Source organism: Urocitellus parryii, chromosome 11 (genome assembly GCF_045843805.1).
Source record: "Urocitellus parryii isolate mUroPar1 chromosome 11, mUroPar1.hap1, whole genome shotgun sequence".
NCBI lineage: Eukaryota > Metazoa > Chordata > Mammalia > Rodentia > Sciuridae > Urocitellus > Urocitellus parryii.
This window is the reverse complement of record NC_135541.1, coordinates 120293511-120321339: the sequence shown is the minus strand read 5'-3', so window position 1 is coordinate 120321339 and position 27829 is coordinate 120293511. Positions and strand designations below refer to the sequence as shown.

Sequence of the window (27829 nt, the reverse complement as noted above, 5' to 3'; positions counted from 1 at the left end):
TCGCCTATCTTTGGCCTGCCCTTGGGGTCAAAGTTATTTCTACAACCAGCTCAAAGCGTCCACTTCCACGATCATATTGGCTATGGCTGATACTGCTGCCTTATTGTGTTTTTAATATAATATACTATGTTTTATTATAGGACTGTCTTCAGGTGCAACACTGAAAAATATTTTTTTTTTTTGGTACTGGAAATTGAACTGTGGGGTGCTGTACCACTGAACTACACCCCTAGCCCCCCACTTTTTTTAAATTAACTTTTTAAATTTTTTTACTTGTTGATAGATCTTTTTTTACATGTGGTGCTGAGAATCCAATCCAGTGCCTCACACATGCCAGGCAAGTGTGCTACCACTGAGCCCCAGCCCCAGCCCCTTCTTTTATTTTTTTGAGACATGGTCTCACTGAATTGTTGAGGATGGCCTTGAATTTGGCATCCTCCTGACTCTGGCTTCCCAAGTCGCGCTGGGATTACCGTGTGCTCCACACCCATCTTTTAGAATTCTGGGTTCCTAATGGCTGGGTAATGGAGGAGGCTGACACCCCCTAAAAGTGCTGTGAAAATCAGTGCATTCCCTTCCCCACTCCCCTTCTTCAGTTAACCAATACACCCCCAAAGAAATCAGTCCGTATTCCAATGTAGTAATCAACGGGTTTTATTTTCCTAAAACTGAAATCATCTACGGTTCTCAGAGCTAAACTTCCAAAGCTACCGTCAGCAATTTTTCATGAGAGCCCAAGGGAGGGGGCAGAGAGAAGAGACAGAGAGGCAGAGACCACTCTCTGGTCTGGGAAGGGCACTCCCCTGTCCTCTCAGTGGGTTACAAATCGGATCTGGTGGCAACACTGAGGGGACCGAGTCGGGGTGTGTGGATGGGAGAGGACACCAGAAGAAACACCGAAGCCCCAGCAACAAAAAGAAAGTCATCAAGCCCCAAACAGAAGGGGATCCACCCGTGCACCTCAGAAATGGGGGCAGTGGTGGGGAGGAAAGGGCCAGAAGGGGGAGCACACAGAGGGTTGGGGGGATTAATTTTTTTTTGTAATTTTCTTTTATTAAAAACATCTCCTAAAAAATGTGTCTTTTCCTTTATGTCTGGGTGACATATGTGACTGAAGGCTGGCCTCGAGCATTGTGGGGAGAGGGAACGGGGCAGTAAGGGGTCTTCCCAGGGCATCCCATCTCTGACCCCTGAGATCTAAAGGGGAACAGACACTCAACACTCCCACCTAAATGGGCGAAGTCAGCCCTTCAGAGCCCATGTTCTTGGCCCAAACAACTTGGAAGCCCCAAAGTCTTCTGACAATCAGCTACAACCCCCAGAACTCCTGGGGTCAGCGAAAGAATGGGTGTTGTCAATTATCAAGAATTTCTGGGACCTCTCCCCTACAAGATGTCCCACTTTCCCTCAATCCAGGCAGCTGGGAAAATGGGTGTGGGAGCAGGGGACAGGAGCTCAAGAGATGTCCACCTTCATGGGATTGCCCCTTCCAGGCCCAGGGTGGGGGGGGCCCACCTCGCTGTTCACACTCCTCCTCTTCCACTCCCACCTCTGATCTTAACCCAGAGGTCCAAAATGCCTAGGGGACAGGACAGGAGTGTCAGGTGGAAACAGGGGCCCAGGCCCCAGTAGAAGCTCTGGGCAACAGCTCCAAGCAGGAAGGGACACAATGGCCTCATTTCATCCCAGGGAGCAGAAGACATGGCCCTGCTTCAAGATCGTGGGGGTACCTGGAGGTGAGGGCCAGGTCAATCTCTGGGGGCTGGACTTAAAGTGGGGACAGTGAATGGAGAAGGAGAATGGGTTGGGTGGGAAAAGGGTTCCCAGTTTGCAGGCCATGGCCAGTTTCCCCAGTAGCACCCAGACAGCAGCAGGAACGGGGCAGGGGCTCCTCTTGAAACATTGGTGGCTACAGGCTGCGGGGGAGGGTTGGAGGGGAGAAGGGTTAATGGTGTGGCCTCTGCCTGGCCTCGCCCCAGCCAGTGCGGGTCTCCTGGGAGAACCCAGCCCGCCTGCCTCCCGGGTGGGAGGCTGACCACTGCAGGCCCTTCTCCTTCTCTGCAGGTGGCCGGGCCCTCCCAGTCCAGGGGCCAAAGGGCTCACTCACCTCTCATGATCTCTGGCGCCCGGGGCCTCTGCATCTACCTTGGCAGTTTCCTCCTCCTCCTCTTCCTCCTCCTCCTCCTCCTCCTCCTCCTCTTCCTCTGGAGGCCCCCGGCCAGAGCCAGGCTCAGAGGGGGTGCTATTCTTCTCCACCTCCCCAGGGAGGGGCCTCTCCGTCTCCAAGGCAGCTGCCTCCTTTTCCTCCCCTTCGGGTTCTTCGGCCTCCTTGGGACGTTTAGGGGAGTCCTAGGCAGGATGGGCAGAGAGGAGGGCTGACGCCGGAGAGAAGCCACCAGCTACGCACCTGTGTCCCCTCCTCTCCTCCTCAGGGGCTCCTTCCTGGGCTGCCACCCACAGTCCCGTCTTCTCAGCTGGGGACTGGATGTCCCTCTCAGCCTGGGGACTGCTGAGGCAGGGTCCTGATGCTGTGGGGGTGCCCCCTGAGCATGCTCCAGGGATCCTGGGGCCCAGTTACCTCCAGCAGGTCCCCTGCTCTCCTCTTCAGCGCCCCCTTCTCGTTCTTCTCCTTGGTCGGCTCGTCGATGACCAGCTTGCCCTCCTCGTCACTGCTGCCCTCCGCGTTCCCCTTCTTGTCGCCATCGCCCTCTGCGGCCTCGGGTTCGGGCTCCGGCTCCTCCGAGCAGCTCTTTTTCTGGGAGGACTGCGGCAGAGACAGCGGAGGCTGCTGAGTGGCACCAGCAGCGGCCAGGCGGGGCCCCTTCCCCAGGCCACCCCCTCAGCCACTCACTCCTTCCTTCTCCCACCTCACCCCCACCCCCACCCAGGTGCCCAGTCTCACAAGTGATTTGAGACCCACCTCTGTCGGATTAGCCCCGGGGTAAACCCACTGGCCGGGCAGGCAGGGCTCTGTGCAGGAGGGGGGAGGGCTGGAGCAGGAGGCAAAACCTCGGGTCAACTTCTCCCATAGGGAGCTGGGACCCTTTCCCCGCCAACCCCCGCCCCCCGCCCTCCCGCCTTGTCCTGCCCGGCTCACGAGCACCTCCTCCTGGAAGCCTTCGTGGAAAGAGTAAGGCCATGTCCTGTCCTCCTGTCCTCACGCTGGGCCCAACCAAAGGCCTGTCCCCACTTACCGCTTCCTCCTGTTCTTGACACACCCACCCCCCACTAGGTTGCTGTCAGACAGTGATCCTGATCACCACTACGACACCCCAAGACCCCGACCCCTCAGGAAGTCCCACCCACCACCCCACGAGCTCCTAGAGCTCCTACACCGAGTCCTGGTGTTCTAAGCACCACTGTGGCTGGCTCCCGGAGCCCGCAGCCACACCTCTTTCCAGGGTCTTTGGGGCAGATAGCAGCTCACCTGGTAGCCAGAAGCCTTGACAGTAGGGTTGTTCTCGATCTCCCACAGCCCCTCGCTGAACCCTTTCCTCTTGTTGGGCTTGCCAAACTTCTCCTTGGACTCCTCGTAAGGGAAGAGGTCTTTGGGGCCCAGGAATGCCCTGGTAAGAGATGGGAGACTGTGCTCTCGAGCCCCTCGCTGCCCCTGAGCTGCAACAGCCCGGTGCAGAGGGGGCACTGTCGCCACCTCTCTCTCTCCCCAGAGTGGCCCCCGCCCCCGTGGTATCTCCCCCCACACCCAGCTGACCCCTCACTCACGTCTCGTGGGTCCCGAAAAAAAAGACTTGGTATTTGTTGGCGGTTGATTTCACTGCGGCCTCAGGCATCTCATCAATCTGGGGTGAGATGAGGGAGGTGAGTGAGACCTGGAATCCCCAGGTCTTAAGTCTGAGCTGGCAGGGGAACTGACCTCTCAGGCCTGGCCACTGGTGGAAGGCCAGACAGAGTGGGAACCCCGACGGTCACCAAGGAGCTTTGTGAACCGCTTTAGAAATGGAACTTGGTTCAAATCAAGCCAGACATGAACGTCTAACGGAAACCCAGGGTTCCTCCTTCGCCTCCAAAACCAGACAGCACCTGTTGCCCAACATGTCCAGGTCCCTACCTCAAAGCTCCACAGCTCCGCCACCCATCCTGGTCCAGTCACTGACATCTCTTGGGCCTGGACTAAAACCACAGCCTCGACCTCCTCTCTCAGATTCCTTTTTCGCCCTGCTTTACAATCTTCAAAATGCTGACCCACACATCTCATCCCCTTCCAGTAGGGTCTCGTATGACTAGGGCCACCTGTTCCACCTCTTCTTCACAACTGCAGGTCTGATCTCAGCTGTGCCACCCATAGTTGTTGACCTTGGGCAACTTACTGAACCTTTCTGCCTCAACCATCAAATTGAGACAGCCACAAGTATTTCAGCCACAGGGTTGTGGGGGTTCAACGACCACAGCCTGGCATGACAGGCCAGATGAGTGTTTGTGACCAGCCCCTCAAGATGCTGCCCCGCCTGTTCTGTGGACACAGTCCTTTCAGCACTAGCTCCTGATGGGCCTTCCAACCTCAGTCCCACCATCACTTCCTCCAAGATGCTTCCCCATCCCGACCCAGTCAGCTCCCAGATTTACACTGACTCACATTACCCGATTATCTGTGTGGACTCTACCCACCCACCCCCAAGGTCAGAGGCCAAGCCTGCTTTTACCCCCAGCACATAGTTAGGTGCACCAAAATTCCTGAATGAATCTGTACAGACTGCTCTGGCCGGAGTGCAGGGGTGAGGTGAGAGCTACCATTCCCAGCTCTAGCAGCAGTCCCAAAGTCTTCTGGGGAACACTTTGAACCACCAAAGCAGTCAAACCCTTTATTTTACAGATGAGGAAACTGAGCCCAGAAAAGAAATGATCTACCCCCAATAAGAGGGCAAGTTAATGAGGCCTGGATATCATATCACACCTGTACCTACTGACTTGATCCCCTGCTGCTCTACCTGTCCTGGTCCCAGAGGGACACTCCAGGAGGTGCAGAGGTCTGAGGCCAGGGAAATGGGAGAGGCAGTGTCCTAACCAGCCTCTCCCAGAGCAGGGCCTGGAAGCTCCAGCCCAGCTGAGCTGTGGGGGCTGTGTGGGGACTACAACTCCCAGCAACACTTGCAACAGCCCCAGCAGCCTGGCTTCCCGCCGGACAGAGGCCAGGTGGCCATGTTGACTGGGGCCCCAGGCGCAGACAGGAGGGAGACAGACAGGCGAAGGCAGTGATTAGCACACGGAGACGGGGACAGAAGGCCTGGCGGGGGATCTGGGGAGACGAGGCGGCTGGGAGTGAGCGAGACACACCCAGGAGTGGGGATGGGGCCCTCGCTTGAATCTGAGGGGCGTCTGGCCCCAGACTTGGGCAGTCGTCAGGCTCCTGGCACCTCCCCCCTTGCCCCGTGGCCTCTGGGGACAGAGGTCCAGCCCCTCCCCCCAGGAAGGCCCAGCACAAACTGGGCCCTCCCTACACCAGGAGACGCTGGGGTGTGAGAGCAGGGGGTGGAAAGGCACGCAGTTCCCCCCACAAACACGATCCCCATCGCCATGACAACCCAACCCCGCCCCCGGGGCCACTCAGCAACCAGGAATGTGACCGCCCCTCCCCCCAGGCCCTCTATCTGGATTGGGGAGGAGGGGACACTAACACACACCCCACCCCCAAGCCTGGAGTCTGGCACCTGAGTCCCGGCGGTGCCTGAAACCACAGCTAGGGCTGGAGGTCCGGGTGGGGGGACTTGCCCTCCAGAAGCCAGACCCGTAGTGGGGGCGGGCGCGGGATAGGACACCTGGCTCCGGTTACCAGCAGGCTCCCCACCCTCCACTCAGTGGGGGGGAGCAAAAAACAAAATGAGGGCCTCCAGGGCTTCAAGATCCCAGGAGACAGGGATAGGCCAATAATAGCAAAGGCCGGTTGGTCCCCGGGCCTCTCGGGAGGATCAGTGCGACGCCGGCGGGGTGGGGGTCTAAGGCTGGGAGTGCAGCGGGGAACTTTGATCGCTGCTGCGTCGTGTCCACACCTGTGCCAGGGCACGGCGCTCACGGTAAACGTGCTCGAAAGAGAAACTGAGGGGCTGGGCTGTAGCTCGGTGGTAGAGCCTCGCCCAGCACGTGAGAGGCCCTGGGTTCCATCCTCAGCACCACATAAAAATAAAGATATTGTGTCCATCTAAACAACAAAAAAGATGAGAGAGAGAGAGAGAGGGAGAAAGAAAACAGCCTCAGGAAGAAGGGACAGGTGGGGGAGGGTCAGACGTGAGAATCCAGGAGAACCCACTGCAAAGCACCTGGCCACCAAAGCTTCCTATGGAAAGCAAACTCAGATAACTGAACATGAGCAGTGTGGCAGGGGACCCAGGAGGCCACCAGCTGCCCAGCCCCAAGGGTGGGGAGAAAGAAAAGAACGGATGGAATTAAAAATAGAATGAGACACACCAGATACACCCTCCCTGCTGACTTGCAGCTACATAAAGGATGGATCTGAGAAAGAGGGCAAAGGACCAGGGCAAGATGAGCATCTCCCCCCTTGAATGTAGGCACTGGGGGTAAGGGCCACTAGAGGATGGAATGCAATAATTCCTTCTGTAAGGGTACCTCCATCTCTCAAGCTACAAAGGAAGTGTTTTCTTATACTTGGAAGCCAAGGGCAGGTCTTCCTAGACATAGAGAGGATATGAGGTCTCACGGGAGCCCTGTACCCCAATAAGTCTGTTTTCCAGGTGGAGCCTTCACATCCAGGCTGTGACTCAGAACCTGTGAGTCAAGGATAAGTGGGTCAGGGTGGGGCCAGATGTGGAGACCCCACTGTACCCCCTCCACCAGACAACAGAGAAGGGGGCTCTGCAACCTCTCGCCTCCTCTAGGGATCCTGGGGAGTTAGTTCTCAGGCCCCAGCCCTTCCACTCCCAGCCCCACCTCCTTGGCACTGCCCCACCTCATCATCCAGGCCTGAGAGCCTGCAACACCATCCTGCCAAGCCCTCGAGGCCCACAGAGGGATCTGCAATGTTCAAGTGAGGAATGGGGGAGGGATGCACATGCCCCCCACCCCCAGCCTCAGACCAAAAGCAGGCTCAGGGTCACCTACCCAACACTTAGGAGTGCAGAGGGAAGGCCAACCACACTCTGGCTACCAGCCAGGTTCTGACCACCACACCCAGGACCAGGGCCGACCTGACCCAGGAACCAGAAAATCAGGGGTGGGGAGTGGAAAGGCAGTTCAGACAGTTGGGGCCAGGAAGTGTGGCAAGCCCAAGGGCAGAGAATGGGGGCGGGGGGAGACAGACAGAGGGAAGATGGTGGGGGAGAAGGCCCTAGGGGCTGCTCAGGACTGTTTTCTGGGATTTTGAAACAGGAAGCAAAGAGAGGAGGAAGGAGCCTTGGGGGGAAATCCCTGAGTGTTAGAGGTTAACTGTTAAGTGCCTGGAGATCCCCCAGGAGGCTGGGCAGGAAGAAGAGGGAAAGGAAAAGGGTAAGATGGAGTCACCCCATCCTTCAAGGCAGGTCCTGCTACCACGTGGCCCTTCTAGCCTCTCCCAGAATCACCCATGCTCCTCACTGCAGGGACTGAGGAAGGCAAGGTCCGCGCTGAGGATTCTGGCTGCCCACCCCAGCAGCTGGGGTGCATGGAGGTTCCCCTCATCTCTCTCAGAACAGGGTCCTTCAGAACCGGGTCCCTCAGGCTCTGCCACCATGAGCAACTGAGACAGGATCCAAGGAATGGTGAGGAGACCCAGCCTTGTCTCTCTTTTTAAAGCTTTGTTCTTGGGGCTGGGGTTTCGCTCAGTGGTAGAGCAACTTGCCTGGCACGTGGGAGGTGCTGGGTTTGATCCTCAGCACCACATGAAACAAATAAATGAAGATATCATGTTCATCTACAACTCAAAAAAATAAATATACAAAAATCTTAAAAACTTTGTTCTTTTAGGGATCAAGGGAGATATATCTGGGAGGTAACAGCCTGAGGTGTACCCCTCCCCCATTGTAACACTCAATAGCCAAAGCCATGCAGTGTTAGGCCTTATCTCTTGGAGATCCAGCCCAACCTCCCGATCCCAACTTTATCTAAAAAAAGGTCCAGGTCTCTGACCAGTGAGCAGCAGAGAGCTCGCCTAGCGTGCTTGAAGCCCTGGATTCAAAAAACAGGTGTGGGGGGGGATATAATCAAAAAGTGCAGGCCTAGAGCTGGGGTTATAGCTCAGAGGTAAGGTGCTTGCCTAGCATGAGTGAGGCCCTGGGTTCAATTCTCAGAACCACATAAAAACAAATATATAAAATAAATGTTAAATTCTTTAAAAAAAAAAAAAAAAAAAAAAAAGTCCAGGCCTCAGTGGAGGAAGACTCTGCCTCCCCTATCCTAACCTGGCAGTGGCAGGATGAGATGAAATGGATGGGTATCCCCAGTCCCAGACAGTGCCCTCACTCCAAAGGACACCAGAAACCCAAGTCTTCCTCACAGGGGTCACTGTGAGTCCCCTAAAGTGCTCCTACCCTTTTTCTTTCTTATCTGACCTAGTAGGGTTTCCCTGTAACCCACATTCTAGCTACTACCTCCTCCCCAGCCTCTGGACTTTGTCTCACCCCCAGGAGGGAGAAGCTGCGGGGATCTGGGTTCAGTTCTTGCCCTGCCCACCAGGGCCTTGGCACCAGGGCCAAGAAGGCAGTTGGATCAAAGGGTGCTGGGTAAAGTACATGAGTGTTCACAGGCCACACACGTTTGCACACACACTCCTGCCTACGGCTATTCCTCACAATGCCCCCCTGCCTCAACCCATTAGGAAGCCCTGGAAAATAGGAGGGCCCCACTTTTCTCGGCACTTCTTTCCCATTGCAGGTCAGGCCTTAGTTGATGTAACTTCAAGTCTCAGGGAACAAGGAGCTCAAGGAACGTAGGCTTAGACAGACTCCCCAGGAGAGGGTACAGAATAAAGGGGGGCCTGGAATTCTTTCAGTGACCAAGTTGGCCTGACACCCTGAAGGAACAGGACTCAGATAAGCCTGGGGCAACACCCCAGGCTCAGAGCAGTTTGGGCCAGATGAACAGAGAGCTGCAACTCTGAGACAAGGAACCCCAAGCCACAAAACAGTCCTGTACTCGGCCCTCTCCCTCCACCAATTTCTGCCCTTGGATTTCACTCTACAAGAGTCCTCCCCTATAGGGGGCTGAGTCATGCCCTCGCCGGATGCCAAAGGCCCCTCCACACTAACTCCAAAATAAGTTGCTGGGCCACTACTCCCATGCCACCCCCACTCTCCTTCAGCATCTGGCAACTTTCCACCCTCCATACTTAACCTATCTCAGTCCCTAGAGGAAAGGTGATAAACACCAAATGCTTGGCTTTGGGGCCCCACCCTCCCACCTGGCCAGGTGCTGGAAGGGGGGAGGCCCTTCTGTTGGCGGGCTCAATCAACCACATGGCGGAGAACAGACGATTCTGGCGGGAGATGCTCCTACGAGGAGGGGGTGCAACTCAGGCACCCCCTACCACCCACTAAGGCAGTCTGAAACGGACTTCCCAACCCACATGGGGCCGTGACGCCTTCAGACCCAAATTTGAGTTGGTGGAACTGGGAGGAATACTTTTGTACTGCTGAGAGCTGACGGGTTCGGGAGGAAAGATTCCGAGCCAGAAGGCTAGGTCCCTTCTTCCGCCACCCCCCACCATTCTTGGACCCTCCTAACTTCAGACCTTTTAGAGACAGATGCCCCAAGCCAAAGTTTTCTAGAAGTGAACTCCGCCTCCATCTAGCCCTCTCTGGGCTGGGACCCTCCGTAACAGTTTCCCCAAGAAGAGGAATTTGAACTGGGGGCGACAGTCGACGGAGAAAGTGGGGATCACGAGGGGAGTTCCAAAAGGGGGTAGCGGCGGCGCTGGGGGGCGCGGTGGGAGGAGCTCCACCACCACCAGCCCGAACGCAGACTGCGCGCCCGGAGCCTCGGCCACTATGGGGGCTGGGGGCGGAACTGAGCACGCGGAGACCGGGCCGGGAAGTGACCGGCGCCCTCGGAGCCCCACGCCGCGCACACGCCTCCACGCGCCGACGCCGTACCCTCCGGGTGTCGGACCCCCGCCCGCCCCACCATTATATAACCCGCGGGTGGGCTCCAAGGCGGCTGCAAGAGTCTGGGACCCAGATGCCCCTGCCCCCTCCGCCCGCTCCACGCGGAGCGCTCGTGCCCTCCCCGTGTTATGCAACCCCAGCCCGCAAGGGATCGGGGGCGACGGGCCGCGCTGCTCACCCGGGCTGGCCAGTGTGGGTAGCCCTTCATCTTGGCGAACACCAGGTCCCCGCATTTGTACTCCTTCTGCCGGTTGGATCGCGACATGGCGGGGCTCCGGGCACCCCGGGCTCCGCGCCGGGCCGGGAAGCGCGAGCCCAAGTTTGCGCGTGCGGCGGTGGCGGCGCCGCTCCGCTCCGGCCCTCGCGCGGCCCCCGCCTCGATGGTGGCCCCCGGCCCGAGCTCCGGCGCGGCCACGGCGTCTCCGCCCGCGCGCCGCACGGACGGGGCGGGCGCGGATCGGGGCAACGCTTCGGCGCGGTGGGTGCGCGCTCGTGCAGTTGTTTGTGTTTGAAATTCAATTGCTCCCTCCTCTGCGCGAGGCCTCTTCCTCCACCCCCCGCCCGGTCCCACTCCTCCTCCTCCTCCTCCCTCCTCCCTCCTCCGGGCCCACTCCTCCTCCCCGCTTCGCGCTCCCTCCCGCGGTGGTTTGATGCGCGCAGCTGCTTGACGCCCAGTGCCTGCCACAGCCCGGCGCCCAACCTGGAGCCGCCTGGCGGCGCGTGGCGACACAGGCCTGAGGAGCTGATCGCCGAGCGCGCCGAGCGGGCTTTGTGTGCCTGCTGTCGGTGGGTGCCTGCCCGCCCCGGAGGAGCTGGCGCCCGGCTGGACGGAGCGGCCCTCGCCCCTCCCCCGGCTCCGCCGGGTGCTCACTACCCCGGCCCCGCGCGGCCGAGTTGGACGTCTCGTCGCAGCGTCACCCTGCCCTCTGCTCCATCCCAATCCACTAATATTTGCTTGGCACCCGCGGTTCTTGGCAGCGTGCTAGGCGCGCTGGGCGAGAGGCGTGGGCACGGCACCGCTGCACGCCGAGGTCCATCCTGGACCTCAATGCGCTTACAGTCTGTGGGGTGGCACTGCGGACGTCTGGGTTTGAGCCCTACATCAGCCTTCCCTGTAGAGGAAAGGGTCGAGTTTGGTAGTCAGATGTCCAAAGGGTTGTGACATCAAGTGGCTACTTCATGGGTTCATTTGATCTCGGTTCTCTGTGCTGTTTCCTACCAAAAGAGCAAGGGCGGCACGATTAGCTAACGTTTCAAAGAGCTCCGTTCTAGAGAGAAAAGACAGAACTTTATCTACTTGAAGTCCCAGGAACCAGGCGCAATCTCTCCTGGGGGGGGGGGGGGTTGGAGCACATTTCTTAAATGTGATGAGTTTGAGTTTGGCCTTCAAGAAAGTAGAGTAGCCAGGGTTGATGGCGCACTCCTGTAATCCCAGTGACTCTGGAGGCTGAGATAGGATTGAAAGTTCTATCGCCAGTTGGAGGCCCATCCCAGCAATTTAGTGAGACCTGTCTCAAAAAAATAAAAAGAGCTGGAGGATGGAGCTCAGTGGTTAAAGCCCCTCTGGGTTAAATCCCAGTACCAAAAAATAAAAAGAATGAGTAGGGTTTTGCCAAATTCTGGAAGACTACATTTTGGCCTAGGTTATATACTGAAAGGTGATAGAGTCCTTGAAGGTTAAAGACCTTGAACTCAGGGCTGGGGCTGTAGCTCAGTGGCCCAGCGCTTGCCTAGCACGTGTGAGGCTCTGGGTTTGATCCATAGCATCACACAAAAATAAACAAAATTAAGGCATTCTGTCCATTTACAACTTAAAAAAAAAAAAAAAAAAAAAAGACCTTGAACTCAGGTCTCCTCCCATTAAGCCAAATAAGACTATTGTAATTACATCTTTGCAGTGCTCAAATTCTAGATACCTATAGTCTCTTAGAAATAAGGTATTTGGCTGGGTGTGGTGGCCCAGGCCTGTAATCCCAGCAATTTGGGAGTCCAAGGCAGGAGGATCAGAAGATCAGGCCAACCTGGGCAATTTAGCCAGACCCTGTCTCAAAAGTGGGGAGGGGAAAACTGGGGTTGTAGCACAGTGGTAAAGTGTCCCTGCGGTTCAATCCTGGTGCTGAAGGGACGGGAGAGTAAGGCATTTAAGGGCTGGGGCTATGGATCAGTGTTTGAGTGCTTGAAGCCTTGGGTTTCATTCCAGGTAGAGCACACTGGGGAGAAAAAAGGCATTTGAATTGGGTCCAGTAGTGCACCCCTATAATCCCAGCGACTTAGAAGGCTGATGCAGGAAGAGAGCAAATTTGAGAACAGCCTGGGTAATCTAGCAAGACCCAGTCACAAAACAAAATAATAAAAAGGGCTGGAGATGTAGGTCAGTAGTAGAGTGCCCTTGAGTTCAGTCTCCAGCACCATTCAAAAAATAAGAAAAGGAAATGAGGTATTTGGGTCTTACAGCACATGCAGATCCTTAAAATTTTGCAACGAAATATGCAAGGTTTGAATAGGTGAAATATGCATTTGGCCCCCAACAAATTTCCAGATCTTATTTCAAAGCATATGAAAAGTTTCCCTGTTAAAAAAAAAAAAAAAGTGCAAGATATAGCCCAAAGGCCCAGGTCCACATTCTACACTGAGGTTCACCAATCATGAGAACTTGGGCAACTCCCTGAACTTTTCTAAGCCTCTGTTTTCACTGTCAGATGGGATTATTGACTGCCCTGCCAACATCAGAGGCCCAGAGTGACTTTATCACTAGTGGAGGCCTGCCCTTGTTCTCAAGAGTCCTGTGCAACACTTGGCTGTCTTCATGCCCACGGCAGTGCATTTCTCAAGTGTTGCCTTTATAACACTGTGGCCTCTCAGCATGGTTCCCCCTGTGATAGGAGTCCTTCTGGCCCTGGCCACCGGCACATAAGACCCTATTGGCACAGTGTGGCATTCTGCAAGCTCCTGTTGCAATAAAGCACCGAGCAGTCCCTCAGACACAGACTTGTAAATTTGTTTCCATAGCAAATCCAAACTTGTTGCAACAGAGTAACTAGATTCCAGTTGGTGTTTACTTTCCAATGCATTCCAGTTTGAAATGCAGTAGTGTGACAGAACAGATTGCCAGGCTAATCCTATTTGATGTTATTGTTAGGAGAGAATCACTTTTTTTTTTTTTTTTTTTTGGTACTAGACATTGAACCCAAGAGTACTTTACTATTCAGCTAGCTACATCCCCAGGCCTTTTTATTTTGAGCCAGGGTCTCCCCTCAATTACTGAGGCTGGCCTCAAATTTGCAATCCTCCTGTTTCAGCCCCCTGAGCTGCTGGGTTTACAGGTGTGAGCCACCACACCCAGTTTACAAATTCTTAAAAAGATGTTTCAAGGGTAAAATCAGTGTCACAATAGGTTTCCTTTTTTTTTTTTTTTTTTAGTTTTAGATGGACACAATATCTTTTTTTTTTTTAAAGAGAGTGAGAGAGAGAGAGAATTTTTTTTGAGAATTTTTTTTTTTATTTAATGTTTTTTTTTTATTTTTTAGTTCTCGGTGGACACAACATCTTTGTTGGTATGTGGTGCTGAGGATCGAACCCGGGCCACACACACGCATGCCAGGCGAGCGCGCTACCACTTGAGCCACATCCCCAGCCCCTGGACACAATATCTTTACTTACCATTTTTATGTGGTGCTGAGGATAGAACCCGGAACCCAGTACCTCACATATGCAAGGCAGGTGCTCTATCACTGAGCTACAGCCCCAGCCCACAATAGGTTTCCTTCAAGTGTCCAGGTTGGTATTATAAATCGGTGGTTTCACGGCAACAAACCTGATTTTAAACTATTTTCCAATTGAGCATATGTCAATTTAGTTAAATCCAAGGGTCCTGCTCATTTCTCTACTTTGGAGGTGGTAATAAGGCTTCTAAATTCTTACTGCAACAAATTTCTTGGGCCTCTCATTCAATGCACACTGCAGATGCTGGCTGCAATAATACAAACGGAGTTTCCCTTTGTTGCAATAATCTCCCAGGCCTTGGTTGCAATTTAATATCTAAGTTCTTCTTACATCATCCACCAACTCACAGCTGCCCCTAACAACCAAGCCAGGAGCCTCAGAGGGTCAGTTACATGGGCGGGAATGAGCCTGATTCCCCTGGGATTTAGGTCTCCCTTTGTGCTTTGCACACTTTAATGCACAAACAAATCACCTGGGAATTTTCTTAAAAAGCAGATTTTAATTCAGTAGGTTTAGGGTGTGTGCGTTTCTAACAAGTTCCAAACTGTAGCTGCTGCTACTTTGGATAACGGATATTGGAGTAGTAAGGATCTAAAACAACATGAGTCACAGGCCCCCAACCTGCCAGCCCAAATCGGAACTAGTTCCCAAGTATCTCAGTAAAATTCTGTGGATGCTGGTACATGATTTTTTTTTTTTTAAGGTGGGATTGATCCCAGGGGTGCTTAACCACTGAGCCACATCTCCAGTCCCCCTCCTTTTTCAATTTAGAGACAGGATCTTGCTGGGTTGCTTAGGGCCTCATCAAGTTGCCCAGGCTGGCTTTGAACTTGAGATCATCCTGCCTCAGCCTCCAGAGTCTCTGGGATTACAGGTGTGTGCCACTGTACCTGGCTTGCTGATGCATGATTCTGAATTTGTGGTGGCAGGGAAAGAGGTCAAGACAGAAATGAGGGGACTTGGAGCCTTGGGACAGATAATGCTTGTAGGTGCAGATCTGGTTCTAGGGTTCTGGAGGAGCAAGGTCAGGGCAGATGGTAGTGAAGCTATTGGATGTATCAGGAAGCAGTTGACAGCTACAGGACAGAGCCCTGGAGGAAGAGGCAGGGTCTGGTCATGGAAACAGCCTGGTTTTTGCATTCAACCCGGGTTTGAATCTGCTGGTCATTTACCAGTTTTAAAGCTAGGAGCAAATGACTTAACTAGTATTTATTTTCCTCCTCCTCCTTTTCCCCCACTTCCCCCTCCTCTACCTCCTCCTTCCCATCCTCCCCTTCTTCTTCTTCTTTTTAGTGTGGGGAACTGAACCCAGGGGCGCTTAGCCACTGAGCCACATCCCCAGCCCTTTTTTATATGTTATTTAGAGACAGGGTTGCACGGGGGTGGGGTTGGGGCTGGGGCTGTGGCTCAGCGTAGAGCACTTGCTAACATGTGGGAGGCCCTGGGCTCCATCCTCAGCACCACATAAAAATAAATCAACAAAATAAAGATATTGTGTCCATGTATAACTAAAAAAATTTTTTTTTTAAAAAATTAAAAATTAAAAAAATAAAAAGAGAGCTGGGCATGGTGGCACATGCCTGTAATCCCAGCAGCTTGGGAGGCTGAGGCAGGAGGATCGAAAGTTCAAATCCAAGCCTCAGCAAAAACAAGGCACTAAACAACTCAGTGAGACCCTGTCTCTAAATAAAGTACAAAATACGGCTGGGGATGTGGCTCAGTGGTCGGGTGCCCCCAAGTTCAATCCAGGTTACCAGAGAGAGAGAGAGAGAGAGAGAGAGAGAGAGAGACTCAGTAAGTTGCGTAGGGCCTCACTAAGCCGCTGAGGCTAACCTTGAACTCGAAATCCTCCTGCCTCAGACTCCAGAGCTGCTAGGATTACAGGCATGCACCGCTGCATTTCTAAACAAAATGTTCCTCTGTTCTAACAATAGAATATAAAACCTCACCTGCTCAGTAGGTTTAAAGGAAATGTCAGCTTCCCTCCCTGTAACTCATGAAGGAATCCAGAGGTTTGGCCCTCAGTCCCTTGTGACCTGCACAACTTCTTGGCCCCAGGTACTCTTCTGTGAGCTGAAGGAAAGGAAGATAGTCAGATTAGACCTCTGGTTTTCAAAACTGTGTATCCATGTCTTCCTCCCACCCTTGCCTCCCAGAATAAAAGAACAGTGCTACTTTTATGCACTTTGTGTGGAGTCAGAGTGGTTCAGTCTATGGGCTGTGGGTTCAGAGATAACAGGGTCTGTACTGGCTCAGCGGTGGACACTTTGTGACACTTTTTTCCACTTTAGGAAAGCTACTTAATTGCCCGAGTTTGTTTTCAGTCTGTAAAATGGGGTTGTGGTGAAGACTGAATGAATGAAGCACTTAAAAATGCTTCAAAGACAGTTCGGAACATTAAAAAGTGCTAGATAAAATGGATTGTCACTGTATTTATTATTATTATTCCTGCTACTGGGGACTGATCCCAGGGGTGCTTCACCACTGAGCTACATCTTCAATCCTTTTTTTATTTTTTCATTTTATTTTATTTGGGTTCCAGGGATTAAACTCAGGGGCACTGGACCACTGAGCCACATCCCCAGCCCTAATTTGTATTTTATCTAGAGACAGGGTCTCACTGAGTTGTTAGAGCCTCGCTTTTTGCTGAGGCTGAGCTTTGAACTCATGATCCTCCTGTCTTAGTCTCCAGAGCTGCTGGGATGACAGGTATGTGCTGCCACTGCACTTGGCTTTTTTTTTTTTTTTTTTTTTTTAGACAGGGTCTTGCTAAGTTGCTGAATATGGCCTTGAATTTGTGATCCTCCTGCCTTAGCCTTCTGAGTTGCTAGGATATATATATATATATATATATATATATATATATATATATATATATATATATATATACACACACAAACACACACATATGTATATGTATATATACATAATATACATGTATAAATATATATTCAATCACAACACACACACAAATAAATAAAAGAAAGGACTTTAGAAGGTGAAGGAGATAATTTTCTGAAAACTCATCTCCAAGTTACCCCTACTATTTACAACCAGATTTTTATCTTAGAAGCAGAAATAGGGGCTGGGAATATAGCTCAGCTGGCAAAGTGCTTGCCCTACATGCACAAGGCCCTGGGTTCAATCCCCAGCACCAGACACACACACACACACAAAAAAAAAAAAAAAAAAAAATCAGAAATAGTACTGATTTTGTACACCTTCTTCCAATGATGTCCTCTTTACAATTTTTAAGCAAAGGCAGAGATACTTATTTCTTTTACATAAGTGATAGAATACCACATTCATTGTACTTTACTTTTTTTTTTAACTTAGCCGTATATCTCAAGGCTCCTTCATATTAGTATATAAACATTTAATAAATTAATTAATCCTTGTAGTACTGAAGATTGAATTCCGGGGTACTCTACCACTGAGCCAGCCCAGTCCTTTCCTGTTTTTTTGTTTTTTTTTTTTAACTTTTCAAACAGGGTCTTGCTAGGGTGCTCAGGCTGGCCTTGAAACTCGGGGATCCTACTGCTTCAGCCCTTCTCCAGAGTCGCTGGAATCACAGGTGTGGGACCTTCGTGCCCCGCCCGCCCACTGGTTCCACTGGTAATAGTTAGTTCCCAGTATTTCTGTGTCCCAAATCCTTTCCCTGGCTCCACCTAATGGGTAATTAGGTTGCTTCCTTTCTTTTGATCAAGCAAATAATGCTGTAGGAATGATACTGTATACATGTCCTCATTCGGGAGTAAGGATCTCGCACCACTTTGCAAAACAAAAAAAGGTGCCAGGCCCTTCACAGGAGCTGGAGTAGCTTCTGTCCACCGACCAGGGTGCTCCAGGGTGCTAAGAAGGCCAGGCCACCATTCTGCACAGCCACAAACCAAGATTCATCTGCTCTTTTTTTTTTTTTTTTTTTTTTTTGGTTCCTGGGAATTAAACTAAAAAGATGTGGGTCCAGAACCAGGTGGACAGACTTGAACCTATCTGGCTGCACCCTTCAGCCCTGGGGGAGGAGAGGGCTCTGGGGGCTGCTGGGTGAGGAGGGGTGGGGTCCCCCTTTCTGTACTGATAAGATTGGGCCAGAGTGGGCTCTCTGCCCTCCAGCTCTGGGGAGAGCGAGCCTCCACCCATGTTGGGGGGCAGGCCTGTGCTTGCAGGAGGAGGCTGATAACCGTGGTTTCTGTTGAGGACAGATGGCAGTGGGAGTACTGAAGGCCCACTTTTTTATATATTTATTTTTTAATTATAGTTGGACACAATACCTTTATTTATTTATTTTTATGTGGTGCTGAGGATCGAACCCAGGGCCTCGCACGTGCTAGGCGAGTGCTCTACCGCTGAGCCACAACCCCAGCCCTGAAGGGCCATTTTTACCTGTGGGCTCAGGACTTCATCCATTCCCCTCGTCACTCATTTGCCCCCCCCCCCTTGGGCATTGCTGGGCACCAGGCTCCCAGTGAATGTTGGGGTATGAGGTTTTTAAATATGAAAATAACCGTTGAGGCCTGGGGACGTGGCCCAGTGGTCAAGCACATGCTTAGCTCGTTCAGTTCCCACCACTCCCTAAAAAATCCAGAAAAGGGCAGGTGGCTGGCCAGGACTGTGAAGAGGCTCATCCATGCCTGGTGCTGTGGCGGCCCACACCTGGGATCCCAGAGGCTCCGGAGGCTGAGGCAGGAGGATTGCAAGTTCAATAGCAGCCTCAGCAACTCAGTGAGGCCCTAAGCAACTCAGTAAGACCCTGTCTCTAAATAGAATACACAAAAGGGCTGAGGATGGATGTGTCTTGGTGGGTTCAATCTCCAGTGCCAAAAAAAAAAAAAACAAGCTTACCCATGAGATGGCTGGTCTCCAGCTTCGGGTTCTGTTGGGCAACCTGGGCACACCCTGCCCCTTTCTCTGACCTCAGTGCTCCAGTTTGGATGCTTCCATTTTTCCATGTTTATTTATTTATTTATTTTTTATGCTGCTAGGGATTGAACCCAGGACCTTGTGCTCTGACACTAGCCATTTTATTTTATTTTGAATTTCTATGTTATTTTGAGAAAGGGTAGAGATATTTTGCCCAGGCTGGCCTCAAAATACTGAGCACACAGAGGGAGCTCGGTGGAGTAGAGGAAAGGAACGGTGGAGGCGAGGACTGGGAGTGATATTGGCCAAATAATACTGTTATATGGTGTGCATGTGTGACTGTGTGACAACAGATCTCACTATTATGTGCGATTATAATGCACCCATTTTAAAAATGTGGAAAAAAATAAAGAATTCCTGGGCACAAGTGATCCTCCTGTCTCAGCCTTCCAAATCCTGAGATTATGGGCATAGACCACTAGGGCCCAGTTCTTATCTTAATTTTTTTTTATAGTTGTAGATGGACAGCATGCCTTTATTTATTTTTATGTGGTGCTGAGGATCGAACCCAGTGCCTCATGCAGGCCAGGCAAACACTCTGCCACTGAGCCCCAGCCCCAGCCCGTGGGGCCCAGTACTTGCTTTGCTTGTGGTTTGTTTTGATACCAGGGATTGAACCCAGGGATGCTCAACCACTGAGCTATATCCCAGACCTTTTTTATATTTTATTTATGTACAGAGTCTCACTAAGTTGCTCAGGGCCTCCTTAAGTTGCTGAGGCTGGCTTTGTACTCATGATCCTCCTGCCTCAGCCTCCCAAGCCACTGGGACTACAGGAGTGCACCACTGTATCAAGTTGCCTATTTACTTATTTAGTGGTACCGGGGATTGAACCCAAGAGCATCTTACCACTAAATAAACACCCAACCCTTATAGTTTTTGTTTTGAGACAGGATCTCATTCTATTGCCCCTTCTGGTCTTGAACTTTGCAATGGTAATGCCTCAGCCTCCCAAGTTGCTGGTCTCAGTGCTGGGATCAAACTCAGGGCCTCACACAGGCTGGGCAAGCATTCTACTGCTGAGCCACATCCCTAGCCCCACATATGAACTTATTTAAAGAAACAGAGTTCTACAATAAACAGCAATCTCAGCCTCTATTTCCTCTCTCCTGAGAAGACAACATTCCACATTCAAACCATCTTAACTTTCTGAGTGGGGTGGCTCAGTCCTGTAATTCCAGTGACTCCAGAGGCTGAGGCAGGAGGATCCAAGTTCAAGGACAGCCTCAGCAATTCAGTGAGACTCTGCCTCAAAATTAAAAGTAAAAATGGCTGGAGATGTAGCTTCATGGTAGAGTGCCCCTGGGTTTAATCTTCTGTACAAGGAAAATATTTTTTTTCTCTTTATCTTTACTTATTTATTTATTTTTTTTATATACACGACAATAGTGGAGTGCATTACACTCATTATTACCCATTTATAGCACAATTTTTCGTAACTGTATGTAAAGTATGTTCACGACAAATTATGCCATTATACATGTACTCTCTTTTTTTTGCATTACAATTCTTTTTTTTTTTTTTTAAAGAGAGAGTGAGAGAGGACAGAGAGAGAGAGAGAATCTTTTTAATATTTATTTTTTAGTTCTCGGCGGACACAACATCTTTGTTGGTATGTGGTGCTGAGGATCGAACCCGGGCCGCACGCATGCCAGGCGAGCGCGCTACCGCTGAGCCACATCCCCAGCCCGCATTACAATTCTTAATACACATATGTACCACAATTTATCATATCTCTGAAGATTTGAATTTGGTGACCATGATTGATTTTCTTGCTGTATAGTTTGTTTCAAGGCTTTTTATTTTATTTTATTTTTTTTATTGGTTGTTCAAAACATTACAAAGATTGCAGAATCACATCAGTTACACATCCACATTTTTACATAATGCCCTATTAGTAACTGTTGTATTCTGCTACCTTTCCTATCCTCTACTATCCCCCCTCCCCTCCCCTCCCATCTTCTCTCTCTACCCCATCTACTGTAATTCATTTCTCTCCTTGTTTTTTTTTCCCATTCCCCTCACAACTTCTTATATGTAATTTTGTATAACAATGAGGGTCTCCTTCCATTTCCATGCAATTTTCCTTTTCTCTCCCTTTCCCTCCCACCTCATGTCTCTGTATAATGTTAATCTTTTCCTCCTGCACTTCCTCCCTGCTCTGTTCTTAGTTGCTCTCATTATATCAAAGAAGACATTTGGCATTTGTTTTTTAGGGATTGGCTAGCTTCACTTAGCATAATCTGCTCTAATGCCTTCCATTTCCCTGCAAATTCCATGATTTTCTCATTTTTTAGTGCTGTGCAGTACTCCATTGTGTATAAATGCCACATTTTTTTTTATCCATTCACCTATTGAAGGGCATCTGGGTTGGTTCCACAGTCTAGCTATTGTGAATTGTGCTGCTATGAACATCGATGTGGCAGTATCCCTGTAGTATGCTCTTTTAAGGTCTTCAGGGAATAGTCCGAGAAGGGCAATAGCTGGGTCAAATGGTGGTTCCATTCCCAGCTTTCCCAGGAATCTCCATACTGCTTTCCAAATTGGCCGCACCAATTTGCAGTCCCACCAGCAATGTACAAGAGTACCCTTTTCCCCACATCCTCGCCAGCACTTGTTGTTGTTTGACTTCATAGTGGCTGCCAATCTTACTGGAGTGAGATGGTATCTTAGGGTGGTTGTACAAGGAAAATATAAAACCAAAACCATCTTAATTTATTTGGGGGAATTTATCTCCGTATATCTCTAAACAACATGCTTTTGTATGGCTCCTTCTTGATTTATTTAGTTTTGGGCATTACCTGTTCATGGAACCTGTGGCACATACGTTTTAGTTTTTTTCTGACTCCCTTGTAGAGTCTTCCTGTTCCCCAGCTCCCACTGTCCCAGTAGTGTTAGGTCATGATTTTTTTTGTGTGTGTGTGGTGCTGGGGATTGAACCCAGGGCCTTGGGCATGCGAGGCAAGCACTCTACCAACTGCCCTAGGTCATGATTTTTCTGGTACAGATATTTAGTGTTCACATTATCAGTCACATCTGAGTCATGTAGTGAACCAGGATTATTTATTCTTTTCATGAACATTTTATTTTCCCTAAATTGCTAATTTTTGTTTTCTCTTTGCTTAAATTTCTAGGCTATTTTTCACTAGCTAGTTCAGCCATGAATCCTCCACTATTTCAGTCTCAAATATTTGTTTGTTTATTATTGGTACCAGGGATTGAACCTGGGACACTTAACCACTGAGCCACATCCTCAGCTCTTTTTATACTTTATTTAGAGACAAGGTCTTGCTAAATTGCTTAGGGCCTTGCTAAGTTGCTGAGGCTGGCCTCAAACTGTATGACTGGGTCCACTTTGTCTACGGCCTAGATCTGGGGGCACAACTGTCCTTTTGGAATCTCCCTTGCCCATAATTCTGGGGATTCCCCTTCACCCTTTATCCTGTGTTGCAGATTATGTTTCCTAAATACTAGGTGTTTCTCTTTCGTGGTTCATTTTCTTTTTCTTTTCTTTCTTTCTTTCTTTTTTTTTTTTTTTTGAGAATTGTTAATATTTATTTTTTAGTTCTCGGCAGACACAACATCTTTGTTGGTATGTGGTGCTGAGGATCGAACCCGGGCCGCACGCATGCCAGGCGAGCGTGCTACCGCTTGAGCCACATCCCCAGCCTTTCTTTCTTTCTTTCTTTCTTTCTTTCTTTCTTTCTTTCTTTCTTTCTTTCTTTCTTTCTTTCTTTCTTTCTCTCTCTCTCTCTCTCTCTCTCTCTCTCTCTCTCTCTCTCTCTCTCTCTCTTTCTTTCTTCCTGAAGATTGAAGCCAAGGCCTTCCACATGCTAAGCATGCACTCTACCTCTGAGATATAATCCCAGCCTTTCATCATTTTTTTTTTAAGGAGCATATCCTGTAGTAACTTGGGGTGTGTGCTTAGAACACAGAATTTACCCGTCTGAAATTATCTGTATTCTATCCTTACTTGACTCTTTGGCTCTGTCTTAGTCTGTTTTCAGTTGCTATAACTGAATACCACAGGTTGGATAATTTGTAAGGAATCAAGGTTTATTCCGCTCATGGTTCTGGAGGTTGTGAGACTCAAGTTCTGGGACGTCAGCTAGGAGAAACCTTCTTGCTGGCAGACACTCTGCAGACTGGAGGCCGCACAGGGCATCCTGCGTTGAGAACAGGGCTTGGACGACTCAGAGACAAACTGGCTTTTAGAACACACCCACTCTCAAGATAACCCATTAACCCATTAATCCATGAAGGCATTAATCCTTCCATGAGGACAGATCCCTCACGACCTAATCACTCTCTAAAGGTCTCACCTAGTCCTACCTCTTAATGCCATATAATAGGGATTAAATCTCAACATTGAGAGCCAGGAGCTTCGGGGCAGGCCTGAGATACCAGAGACTCGGGAAGCTGAGGCAGGAGGATCACAAGTTCAGGCCCTCCTTACCAGGTTAGTGAGACTGTCTCAGAATTTTCAAAAATAATAAAAAGTGCTGGGGATGTGGCTCAATAGTAGAGTGCCCCTGGGTTCAATCCCCAATAACAAAAAATAAACAAATTCAATAAACCAAATAAATTTCAACACGAGTCCTTTAAACCATAGCAGGCCCCGTGTAGAATTTTAGGCTGAAAATACTTTGCTTTCAGAGTTTTTTTTTTTTTTTTTCTTTTGTCTTCTCAGTGCTGGGGTGGAACCGGGGTCTACAGGTGTGCCAGGCAGGTGCTCTCCCGCTGAGCCCCTCCCTGGCCCCTCCCTTTGCCTTTAGTCCTGTGAGGCCCCGGCTGGCTTCATTGTCCCCTGTCTTCCAGGGTGGCTGTTGAGAAGTTCAAAGCCACTGGGTCCTCATCCATTTTGAGACACTTTGTTTGTTTCTGCTTTCCCCTTGAGACATTGTGGGATTTTCTCTTTGGCTCTAGTGCTCGGAAATTCCTTAAGGTGTGGACCATTTTTATTAATTACACTTGATAGTTAGTGGGTCCTTCCAATCTTACAATTCTTTTTTTTTTTTTTTTTTTTTTTTGGTGATACTGGGGATTGAACCCAGGGCCTTGCACATGCCAGGTGAGTACTCAACCACTGAACTACAGCCTCAGCTCTTTATTTTTTATCTTGAGACAGGGTCTTGCAAAGTTGCCCAGGCTGATCTTGAACTTGAGATCCTCCTGCCTCAGCCTCCTGAGCCTCTTGGATTACAGGCCTGGGCCCCCGCGCCTGCCTGGCAGCTCACTGTTTCTTAAACGGCTTTTAACCAGTTCTTATTTTTCTTCCTCTCCCTTCTCATTCCCTTCCAGACTCACTTGATGACACCATCCCTGAGCATTTTGAGGTTCTATAATATTGATCCAGATTGATTCTTACCATTCCCTGAGGCCACTGTGCCAAGTCATAACCTCTGGCACATCGACCCTCTACCCTCCATAATGTTGTCACTGTTCTTTCTCTTCTTCTGAGTGCCCATCTTTTGGGGTCTGTCTTTTCAAAATTATATTTAATACCTTTTTGGAAAAATTACCTTTAAATGGGCATGGGGGGCACATACCTATGATCCCAGTAACTTAGGAGGCTGAAGCAGGAGGATTGAAAGTTTGAGGCCATCCGGGCAACTTAGTGAGAGGTCTTATCTCAAAACAAAAACCAAAAAAAAAAAAAAAAAGAAAACAAAAATCAAAACAGCTGGAGGTGTAGCTTAGTACTAGAGTGCTTGCCTAGCCTGAGTAAGGCCCTGAGTGCAATCCCCAGAACTGTGCAAACAAACAAACAAACAAACAAACAAAAACAACAACAACAAAAAACACCACCACCAAAACAAACAAAAAACCCCCAAATCTTTTAAGCTGGACACGGTGGGACACAAATGTTGTCCCAGTGATTCCAGAGGCTAAGGAGGCCCAGGTCACATGAGCTCAGAGTTCTAGACCAGCCTGGGCAACATCTTTTATTTTATTTTTTTTAATATTTATTTTTAGTTTTTTTAGGTGGACATGATATCTTTATTTCATTTTTCTGTGGTGCTGAGAATCGAACCCAGTGCCTCACACATGCTAGGTGAGTGCTCTACCACAGAGCCACAGCCCCAGCCCCTGGGCAATATCTTAAATAAAAAAAAAAAAATCCCTTTATTGAAGTTTTAGTAGAGAAAACTTTAGTAGATACGTCTATTCATTTTACTCCTTTACTGGAAGACTTTATTATTGTTGTTATTTTTAAGTAATGTTACAGATTTCTCTTTTTCTTGCTTTTATTACAATACTGGGAATCCGCGGCAGGGCTCCTGCATGCTAGACAAGTGCTCTACCACTGAGCCACATCCCCAGCCTTTTTTTTCTTTTTTTTTTTTTTTTTTTTTTTGATTCAGGGCCTTGCTAAGTTGCCCAGGCTGGCCTTGAACTTGTGATCCTCCTGTCTCAGCCTCCCAAGTCGCTGGGAATAGAGGTGCCTGGTTAGAAAATATTTCTTAAACAAAGACAGGTCCCTGCTCTGTGGGGCTTCTTGTCTGCAGGTATGTTGACAAATAGCAAGGACAATCACTTTTTTAGTTTTATACCATTTTTTGGGGGGAGGTGGGTACCAGAGATTGAACTCAGGGGCACTTGACCACTGAGCCACATCACTAGCCCTATTTTGTATTTTATTTAGGGACAGGATCTCACTGAGTTGATTAGGGCTTCGCTTTGGCTGAGGATTTTTTTAATATTTGTTTTTTAGTTGTAGGTGGACACAATATCTTTATTTTATTTATTTTTATGTGGTGCTGAGGATGGAACTCAGGGCCTTGCGCGTGCTAGGCGAACACTCTACCACTGAGCCACAACCCCAGCCCATGGAGGCTGGTTTTGAACTCAGCAATCCTCCTGCCTCAGTCTCCCGAGCAATTTTTTACTCCATTTTATCGTGTGTTAATATCAGGTGTTTCCCCCAGAAGCAGGACAGGGCTCCTTGTACTCCACCCATCTTTCTTTCTTTCTTTCTTTTTTAAATTGTTGTAGTTGTAGATGGACAGCATGTCCTTTTTATTTGTTTATTTTTATGTGGTGCTCAAGATCGAACTCAGTCCCTCACTCATGCTAGGCAAGTGCTCTGCCACTGAGCCTCAGCCCTCCATCCACTTTTCAAAGGAGGAAAGTGAGACTCAGAAGTGACTGCCCACAGTCACCAGGGAGTAGGTTGGGGAACCTAGATTCCAAAGCAGGTTTTAGAAGTCAGTATTGTGCAAGGCACATCAGCTGCTAGATAGGACTTGATGGTCTAGTTTCTCATGTGGTCCTGGCTATACCTGCTTTGCAATTGATGGAGGTGTTTCTTAAAGATCCAGACTTCTGGGCCCCACCCCACTCTTACAGAATAGGAGACTCTTCAGCTGGATTCAGACATTTGTAGTTTTTGGAAGCTTTTCTAGTGTACATTTTATGTATGTATGGGGAATCATATTTAAGACTTTGGGCATGCTAGCTAATAACTGAATAACTGAGCTATACAGCTCCATTTATTTTATATATATATATATATATATATATATCCTTTTTCCTTTTTCTTTTCTTTTTTTTTTGGGGGGGGGCACTGGGGATTGAATTCAGGAGCATTCTATTACTGAGTTACATCCCAACCTTTTTTAGTGTGTGTGTGTGGAGCTGAGGATTGAACCCAGGACCTTGTGCATGGGAGGCAAGTACTCTACCAACTGAGCTATATCCCCAGTCCTGTCCCCAACTTTTATTTTGAGACAAGGTCTTGCTAAATTGTCCAGGCTGTCCTTGAATTTGTAATCCTCCTGGCTCAGCCTCTTGAAATGCTGACCTTACAGGCCTGTGCTTCCACAGCTGGCTTTTTTCATTTTTAGGGCTGGGGATCTGACCTACAGCTTCATCATGCCAGGAAGTGCCCCACAGCACCTCTTCGCACAGGTGCACAAGTAGATGTTCTGGGCAATACAGACAAGTGGGCTTTACCGAGAGGGTGGCCCCTAAATTTGTTTATGAAGCTGAGTTGAATTTGGGCACATGCAGGGGGTGGGGAGGAGAGCCATATCAGGTTTGTCAGATGGAGAATTTAAGCCCAGGCCTTTCACAGTCCCTCTTAATTTCTGTCCCCATCATTGTTCCCCCTCATCACCCTTCCTCTCTTCCGCTTCAGCCTCCTCCCCAAAGCTCAACAGCCTCTTCATGGGCTGAGCACAAGAGAAGGTTCAGGTGTTGTAGCATGTAAAGCACATGCTCAGGGCTGAGAAGCAAAGATGGGATAAACAAGAAAAGGACACGAAGTGACAGGTGACCCGGGAAGGCCAGGTGCAGGGTCCATCATTATGGGCAGGCATAAGTGAGCCCGGAAAAGGCCACCCACAGTGAATGTGAAGGTCACTGGAAGAGACAGATGTAACAAGTTCCCACACGAAGACGGAACAGACTCCATGCACGGACATAAAAGGATGCAAAGGACACCCCCAGGGGACAGGTGAGGGGCACAAGGGGCCAGGGATAGTCTCAGGTGATTTCTCAGAACTGTGAAGAGGCCTGAGCCACACCCCGGCGTCTTTGCCCTACTTAACCGAGAGGGGATTAGCCACAAGTGCCCGACCCTGGCTTCCAGCTCCCTGTCCATTCTCTGTCTCCCTGGCTGCTGCCCTGGGATCCAGGCCCCAGGCCCGGGGGTAACGTGCACTGGACGAGCACTCTGGTGGCAGAGGGCGATGGCTTCCCCCTATGTCGTGTTTATTTCAGCTCTCAGATGTTTTGTATCAGGGCTTCAGTCTCTCTTCCTTCTGGCTTGCAGCCCAGCGTCCTACAGGTCCCTTGGATCCTGGCTCTTCTTGGGGCGTTTCGTTCTAACTTCCAGGCCCAGTTGACTCCGGAGCCCCAGGTCACTTTCCCTTTAAAGTACTTTCTCACTCCGCCACCTTCCCAGACTCCTACTCTCTTACCCGACATGGCTTGCAGCTTCTAAGCGCACCACAACTCCCATAAATCTTAGCGACCAAGGGGCAATCCTAGGGAACTTCAAGTACCGAAATGCTCTCCTTCTGTCTCCTTGACTACCGCGGTGACCGATGGGGTTTGTAGTCACATAGGAATTGTCAGCCTACCAAAAGAAACTACTCATCCCAGGGGTCCCTGCGACAGAGGCGGGTTTCCCCTCC

General features: G+C 49.9%; 1 protein-coding gene across 2 annotated transcripts; it reads right to left on the bottom strand.

The window, feature by feature from the left end:
- Positions 1-638: 638 nt before the first annotated feature.
- On the bottom strand, positions 639-10607 carry Hdgf (heparin binding growth factor). Of its 2 annotated transcripts, none has more exons than XM_026405052.2 (6): positions 10225-10607; positions 3724-3800; positions 3428-3566; positions 2579-2764; positions 2108-2349; positions 639-1916 (listed from the first exon to the last, which is right to left on the bottom strand). In XM_026405052.2, exons 1-6 carry the CDS (start codon positions 10309-10311, stop codon positions 1910-1912), a joined length of 738 nt encoding a protein of 245 aa, XP_026260837.2. In that variant the 5' UTR covers positions 10312-10607; the 3' UTR covers positions 639-1909. The 2 variants fall into 2 exon arrangements, with proteins under 2 accessions (XP_026260837.2, XP_026260838.2); XM_026405053.2 differs by lacking the exon at positions 10225-10607 and adding an exon at positions 4947-5069.
- Between the last annotated feature and the right edge of the window lie 17222 nt (positions 10608-27829).